The 8,611-nt window shown below is 36.6% G+C and overlaps 1 protein-coding gene across 1 annotated transcript; it reads left to right on the top strand.

Moving 5' to 3' along the window:
- Positions 1-6,761: 6,761 nt before the first annotated feature.
- LOC117904409 (expansin-like B1) lies at positions 6,762-8,393 on the top strand. The gene is made up of 4 exons (XM_034816999.1): positions 6,762-6,961; positions 7,039-7,145; positions 7,563-7,874; positions 7,971-8,393. Exons 1-4 carry the CDS (start codon positions 6,826-6,828, stop codon positions 8,169-8,171), a joined length of 756 nt encoding a protein of 251 aa, XP_034672890.1. The 5' UTR covers positions 6,762-6,825; the 3' UTR covers positions 8,172-8,393.
- The last annotated feature ends 218 nt before the right edge of the window (positions 8,394-8,611 follow it).

The following is an 8,611-nucleotide window of genomic DNA, read 5'->3' on the forward strand; positions in this document are numbered from 1 at the left end:
GATTTGAAGGCGTTTTAAGTTAACTAAAAAGATAAAAACCATTAACGGGTCACACTTTCTCTTCATTAAAAACTAAAACAACAAAACTTCCAATTTATGCATGAAGAAACTTACCCGACTTTCTTCACTCCAAGAGACGAAGAGCCTAGCCTCTCATCCTCTGAGGAAAAATCCTCAGAGTTTGATTGACTAGAAATAAAACTAACGAGAAAAAAAAAATATATGTATAAGAACAGAGCAAGTGCTCTGTTCGTCGATTCCATATATTATATGATCGATGATATATTCGATGTTTTGTGTAAAGGAAATTACAAACTATATATAAGAGGTTATTCACCCCTTGTTCTTACTTAAAGACTAAGGAATCCTATGATAGGTGGATTACAAGGAGAGTTTGAGGATTTAGACAACAAATATCTAAAGCAAAATATCTCAAATGTTGGTCGGAAATATCAGGAAGCTTCAGGGGAACACCGCTGCACTGTATACTGAGAGAAAAACTCTGCGGGTAAGCGTTATCAAAAGGTCCGGATATGTCTATCCGGAGAAGTTGAAGCGTCCTCCTCTCCTATCCGACTGTGAGATATCCGGATGTAAAATGTCGGCGCACAGAATTCTTCCCCGGGTGAACTGAGCTATGCTGCGCAAGGGGGACCGTCTGCATGTGTAAGGTATAGGGACCCCTCTCCCGGATGACACGGAGTGCGCAAGGCTATCCGGATCAACTCCATCCGGATTCCCCCGAGTGGACTCGTGCTGCCATGCTATCCGGCATTCGTGCACATCATACTCCGGATGCTAGCATATCCTATCCGGATATGTTATCCGGATGGAAAACATTGACTAAAGTGTGCAAGCCTTGCTACAACCCACGTTCCGCCGCTCTCCAATGGTGTGTCCGGACGCCCTATCCGGACATTTTTTGCCATGGATTCCTAAAGAACTCTCCTCAATCTCGGATTGCTTTGGTGATCAAAAAGCTATCAAAACACCAAAACTTAACACAATTTGATTAGAATTGATTGCAAGGGTCCTTAATATGTTAATTGGGTTAAAATGTGATAACTACTACTCAAAAGTATTTAAAAGAGTTAATTATAAGCTATCAAATAGCACTTTTTGAGTAGTAATCAGGAGGTAGATTGTGTGGAGAGATTTTTGGATTGTTTGTAGGGTCAAAGAGCATGTAGGGATGTGGAAGACACATTGCTTTGGTAAGTGTCAAAGAGTGACAGTTTATAGTTAAGTCCCTTTACAATGTTTTGGAACCCAACATTAGTGGGTATTTTCCAATGAGCAACATTTGGCTTTCTTGAGTCCAACAAGGAGTTGGCTTTTTTGCGTGGGAGGTAGTGTGAGGTAAAGTTCTAACTTTGGATCAAATTCAGAGATGAGGTTGGTCTTTAGCAAATAGGTGATACTTGAGCCTTACACGTTAAGAATTTATAGATCATTTGCTTATCCATTGTGAAAATATAAGAGTTTTATGGGAGCTGCTTTTTTTTTTTTTTTTTTTTGGGTGTCTTGGGTGCTATCTTTATCGGTTAGAGATACTCTACTGGGATGACATAAGTCTTTTGTGGGTAAAAAGTGTAAGAAGGTTTGACGAGCAAGCCTTTTGTGTTTATTTTGGATGGTTTGGAAGGCAAAAAACAACATTGCGTTCAATAATGAGATTTTTTTTATCAAAAAACTGAAATGGGATTTTGTTTACTTTTTGTGGTCAAAATCTATGTTGTTTACAGATGTTTGTCCACCTAACTTTAGTAAGCTTTTTTTTTAATGGTTGGGTACATGCTGAGGTTTTTCCTCTATTTTCTCTTGTTTGAGCCTTGGTGGTGAAGAAAGGTTTCTCTCTTGTATACCTTGGGTCACTCTTTTGGTGGCTCTTTTGAATTTAATTTAAGTATTTGTTTATAAATAAAAAAGGTGTAATATTGTAGCTTATCCACTGATCAAAATATTATTGGCTATCCTATAGTGCCGCAACTTTCTTATCATTTTTGCAATATGGGATTAGATATAGCTGGATGAATTGACTGATTCATTTTGATTCCCCAAATCTGCTTTTATTGATAATTTTGTTTTCTTAATCCTTGTGAGATATGTTCTCTCTCTCTCTCTCTCTCTTTCTTGCAAGAAATGTCCTGTTATTTTTCTGTACATTTTTTTCTTGATCTTTATTGCACTAAGAATATCATATATGTTATCAGTTTTTGACCTGCATTCATCTTATACATGTGTACATTTGTCATACTTTTGTAAACAGTTCATTCAATTCCTTTTACAAGGGAAAGGGCATTGGACCAACCTCCTCCCGATTTTAAAGAAAGAAAGTATACATGTCGTATATGAAGAAAAAATCACAAAAATGCTCAAAGACACAAAAACCCACTATCACACCCTATGGTGAGACTACCCAATCCACAAAATCTAACAATGATAAAGATCCACAAAACCTTGACCAATATGGAGAGATTAAGAAAATGTCGGAGACATGCTTTTGAAAGATGATAAAAATAAGCATAAAAGTTCATTGAGTTCATATGTCCACTTGATTAAGGAAGTGAGATGAATAAGGTTTCAATTGTGAATGAAAATTTGAAGTCACAACAAAAGTTTTATAGCCATGATACTAAGTTCTATGTGATAGACAAATATATTTGAGATGACAGAGATATAGAGTATTAATAAGGCAACTATCATATCTCAAAGTGATCAAGAAGAAACAATAGTCTTTGAACCATAGCATTCATCTGACCTTCATTTTCTGTTAATAGTTGGCTATGTGGCACAAATCCTAGTGATTGAGGATTCAACATATTGGGATATACAAGTATAGACCATATTACATTTTTAATTATACATTTTAAAATGCAAGAAAAAGTGCCAAATACTTGCAAGAAACAAAAATCAGTGTGTTAACCTTAGTATTTATACATGTATCTTCTGTCATGAGAACTTGTCTAGGTGTTGCAATGGTAGAATATTTTGATGGTATTATCAGCACAAAATGAGTGGTATCTGACTGTCACATGCATCCAAGTGTTGGATATGGTTAAAACCTTATTCTCGGACTCACAAATTTGAGGTCTCAGGTTCGATTCCCAAGCTTGTATGATAACAGTTCTAGGGGAAGGGGCTGTGTATCTGTGGTTTTCCTCAATCCTTCGAAGTGGGGTTAGTGATTCCACATTACGAAAAAAACAGGAACCAAAATCATACATCTTTTGGCTATCTGAATTTGAAGTGTGAATTCCAAAGTTTTAGTAGTTAAATAGTTGAACTAAAACTTTTTTAGGTTTAAGACTACATGAATCTTAGTGAGACTAGTTCAAGTACACATTGGGTTGGATTAGAACATCATTACGTTTTTTCTCAAGAATTGAGTACTATTTTAAATTTCTTTTCTTCTAATAAAATAGAGTTTCTTTCCAAGCTACTGTGGAAGCTTCAATGCTTTTTTTTGAAATGAAATTGCACATCACCTTATATCAATCCCCATAGAAAAATTCTTATGTGGTTTTAAACCACAGATTCAACAAGGTCACTTCTCATTATCATATACAAATTTTATTCTGGTTTAAGCACTTAGCTATCATATTTGATTTTCCTTCTTTTTCACTATTACATTATACAGGTTATCTATTCCTTACTTTAAATGGATATGGGAATTTTTTTTCTTTTTTTTTTTTAGAAGATGGATATTTAATTTTCCTGTCCGATTTCTGACTAGAAATCTGACTGAATTTAAATTTTCATTGACTAAAGAAAAATTGCGTAAATACTAATTTATAGTTCTAGGGATACAATCTAGTCAATAGTTTTAAAAGACGATAAGTGCACCTTTTTATGTGTGATACTTTTAATTCTGCTCTCACATCTCAATCACTAGTATATCTTCTATTCCCACCACAAGAACTGAGCCTGTTTTTGTTGCTTAACCAATCGATTGCTTTAGTGGGAGGATCAGTAGGTTCCGAAGGAGAAAAGTGATCGCATGTTCTTTTCATGGCTATACCACCTGTAATTCCAACTCTCTCTCTCTGTCCCTCCAAAAACTTTGCCAAAGTGACACCTGGCAAAGTGTAGTAGGTAATGTTGCTGGCTTCGATATATGCTTAATATGCCTTACACCTTTGCACTCGGTTTTTTGATTGTTCTGGATGGTTGCTGGAGTGTGGGAGTGATTGTTAAGGGAGGGGGATTTGTGGTTGGCTCTGTAGTAATTCGTTTTGTTGCTTCGTATTTCTGTTTCTAGCCCCAGCCAGTACCCTCTCCTCTCCTATTCATCCCAAAATTACAAGTGTAACAGTTTTGGAAATATGAACCGCACACGTCTTGGTCCTCAAGTCCCATCTTGGCCTTCTATCTTTTGCTGTAAGTGCTCCCAACGCATTAATAGGAAGAGTCACTTCAGTTTGACAGAATTTTGTAGACAGTTTTAAGGCAATACATGTATTTTTGGGTGCGTGTGTCATACTGTTAAATCACTCTTCAGTTTTATTCAACTCCAATGAAATGATAGCCACAACATTTATTTGTCTTCCTATACCAAGTTGTGCTTGTAGATGCTTCGTTAGGTATATGGAACCATATATGCATCGTATTTTATCTTATGAAAGCCCATAAAAGGATGAACTCCACCCTGATCAAAGATATCATCAATGGTCTTCTGTTGCAATTCTATTTCTGTTGTAGCTGTACGTTGCCATGTGCAAAAGTTTCAGTCTCCTTACTACAAAACTGAAAACTGGATCAACTAAATTCACATTCTGCATCATAGACAAAGGAATACTTGGGAGCCGTTTTCCATCTTAAGTTGTCTGGGAAAGTGTGCGTAAACAGCTCTGAGAAAACAAATTTTGTGAACTCAAGACAGCTCTCTCTTACCTTTTTAATTATTTTTGTTATTATTATTATTGTTCTCTAAACAATGTAGAGAATAAGAGAACATATTCGAATTGTTCTCAAAAACGCATTTGTTTTAGGAGTTCTCAGATGGTGTTGTCCCAAACAAAGCGTTAGTTTTTCTAAAGTCGGTGTGATTCTAAAAAAACGCAAAAGATCATAAAAAGGACCATGCATTGAGTCACCAAAATGGGCGACATTACAAACAGAAGTGATTACAGTCGAATTCTATATATGGCTAAAGACACTTGTTATTTTTGTGATTAGTAATGGAATGTGGTGACCAAATGGAGAGCCAGGATGAAGAGCCACCTGCCCCAAGTGGGACTCAAATTTGGGTATTATGCAGCCCCAGCCCCAGCCCCTTGTCTTGGGTACTGGACATCGCTTTCAGCATAAGCCCACATTGCACACGTCAAAAGTACATAACACGCTACCGATTGAGTATGAACTATAAACCAAAAAATCAAGGATGAGTGCCTTTGCCCCTAATTTACCACTAGTCTGTAAGTCCCAGCTCACTTGTTTTGACAGCTTCTTCAGTGCGCTCTAACCAACCATGCCTCCCTGGTAGCCATATCCACTTGGCTGCAGCCAGCCCACGGACTCTGCCCATCACTCATTTTCCCAATTCAAATACAATTCATTTCTATTGTTAAAATAACCCCAATTGCATTCTATATGACATGGTTTAAGTAAAGGATACTTTGATTTTATTTTATTTGATGCCTTGACTTTCAATGTGCATTTTACTATTGTCACTAATGATGTCAGAGACCCAGATATCTTATTTTCTCCTATCAGATACACTCGTATTGGAATGTAGAATGATAATGGAAAATCCGTTCCATTTTTTATCCATTACTTTATTTGGATGACTTCCAAAATCAAAATTCACTTTATTTGAATTTGGATTTCTCTATGTTTGTTTTTTGAAAAACAAAACAAAAAAAAAAAATCCATAAAAGAAAATAAAATATATATTTAAAATAAGTAAATTAATTTTCCAAACTTTTTCACACTTATTTCATTTCCTTTTTTTTTTTTATAATAATTAAATAATTTTTAGATTAATTATATATATATATATATTCATAATAAATCAAATATAAAAAAATATATATTTTAATTTCGTCAATAATTTTTAAGAGCCAAACATAATATATATATGTATGTCGGGAAAGAGCAAGTAAATAAAAGGAAGTAAAACCTCCATCCCTAAATATCATTCCGCCTAACTTATAGGTATATATATACACGTATTTGTGAAATTAGAAGCTAATCCAAAATAGGAGACTTTTCAATTTTACTCTTGTAGTTAGTCTTCATTCACGCCCCAACACATCATTGAGAGTACTGCAAATGTCAAGATACATGGTTAAACAATGCATCTACGTTTGTCAATAAATGGTTTTTGACTTGATTATTCCATGCTTTGGTAATTTTCTTAGTTTCCCTTCATGTTTCTGAGCTCTCCTCACCAGTGCTAAATATTCCATGTGAGATAGATGTTTAATTAATTTAGTTCCACGAGCACAATGACCAAATCTTAGAATATTTCCCACACTACTCCCTACTCCAATGTGCTGATATGAACCAAACAGTAAACCAGGGGAGATGAAAAGAGTTAGACTACAAGTCCTGATTTCTCTTTTATGAATTTCTTACATACCAAGAAAATGTAAAACTATGGTCTTAGGGGGTCAAAACCGATGTCCCATTTGTACATATCTATAATCTAATCCTAGGCCTCCCTAGTCCATAGTGGAAGGGAAAAAATAGACTGTCTTGCCCTCTAAACCTCAACTATAAATATGGAACTTTGATTCTAGGCTTACCCATCTCGACCTCTCTTCCTCTACTTCTTTTGGCTAGCTCATTTCCAATATTTTGCTCGAGTAATTCCGTATAAACATGCGTTTTCCACTTAGCCACTATTGCTGCTTTCTATGTGTCATTGTGCTCTTGCCTGTGCTATGCAAGTGTGAAGACACCTTCACATACTCACGGGCAACATATTATGGCACCCCTGATGGCTTAGGGACTCCAAGTACGTATCTTAATTGATCTCTTCCATGCATACTTTGTATGTGTCATAGATGGGGTAATGATCATATGTTGAATCAGCTGGAGCATGTGGCTTTGGCGAATATGGAAGAAATGTCAACGGCGGCAAAGTTGGCGCAGTTTCTAGGCTATACAGGGATGGGACTGGCTGCGGTGCATGCTATCAGGTAATTAAAATATATGAGTGTGATGCGATGAAATTTTAAGGGTGTCTGAGGGAATATTCTTCATGCAATAATGACTTGTAAATAGACCTTGAGAATAAGCTTTCAGATAAAATTGATGAGTAGCACTTCTAGTTGGTCGAGTTCAAAAAGTCCACACCATAAAGTGAAATATTGAAGATGGAAAGAGGAGAGGGTAATTGAAAAAAGTTGCACGATATTTTCATCTTTTCAGTCTTTACTACTGAGAAGGCTTGAAATAGACAGCCGCTAGACACGAGTGTTCTTAGAAACTGCCCCTTCCCCTCACCACACCTTAAATAATTTGAAGTACTCCCGCGTCAATAGTTCTGTTTAAAACATGTGGCTTTTTGGATTTTTGTATCCATAATGGTGCTCAATTGTTTATTGATAATTCAGGTTAGGTGCAAGATGCCAAACCTTTGTGCAGATGTTGGGATGAAGGTAGTGGTGACCGACCACGGAGGAGGAGATGACACTGACTTCATCCTCAGCCGGCGCGGATTCTCAATGTTGGCTCGTCCAAACAAGGCTGCAGACCTCTTTGCTTATGGGGTGGTCGGCATAGAATACAGAAGGGTCCCATGTCAGTACCCGGGTTCCAACATCTTCTTCAAGGTCCATGAGAACAGTCGGTTTCCCGACTACTTAGCTCTAGTCATGTTGTACCAAGCTGGCCTAAGCGACATCACAGCAGTGGACATATGGCAGGTACACATACTATTACAGCAACCTAGCCATCTGCCATTCTAATCAAATTATGGATAAAATTTAAGAGTACTAATTCACAATTCCTTTTGGGTTCAGGAGGATAGCCAGGCATGGAAGGGCATGAGGAAGAGCTATGGCGCAGTGTGGGACATGGCTAACCCAACAAAGGGTCCTGTAAGCCTGAGGTTCCAAGTGAGTGGGAGACGTGGGCAAAAGTGGGTGCAGCTGATGAATGTGATTCCTAGTGATTGGAAGCCTGGGGTTGCGTATGACTCAAACTTTCAGCTTGATCATTAAGCTCTTCCATTGTGGTTCCAACTTCTGCATAATTAGAGAGTATCATAGGAAGTGGTAGCTAGATGGGTTATTAAATATTTCTAGTTATTTGTTTGTGGAGTGATCAATTATATGTTTGTATGTGGTGTTACAACAAAGCACTCTTGGCTTTGCTCAATAAAGAATGGGATTGTGTACCAAGTTTAGTGATATATATTATCAATAAAGTTCCACTTTTTCAGATATTTTGGCAAAACAAAACTAAATGATTAAGCAACATGCTCATGCTAATATGCAACACAAGTTGATTCATCTTTAGTAGCACTAACTCATTAAACTGTATTCACCATATAAAATATTTTTAAAAAAATATATTATAACTTAATGGGCCCACTTTGAGAATAATGATAGTTTATAAAAAAGTCATTGTTTCCACATACCCACAATCCAAAAAAATCTCA

Source organism: Vitis riparia, chromosome 2, assembly GCF_004353265.1.
Source record: "Vitis riparia cultivar Riparia Gloire de Montpellier isolate 1030 chromosome 2, EGFV_Vit.rip_1.0, whole genome shotgun sequence".
Lineage (NCBI taxonomy): Eukaryota > Viridiplantae > Streptophyta > Magnoliopsida > Vitales > Vitaceae > Vitis > Vitis riparia.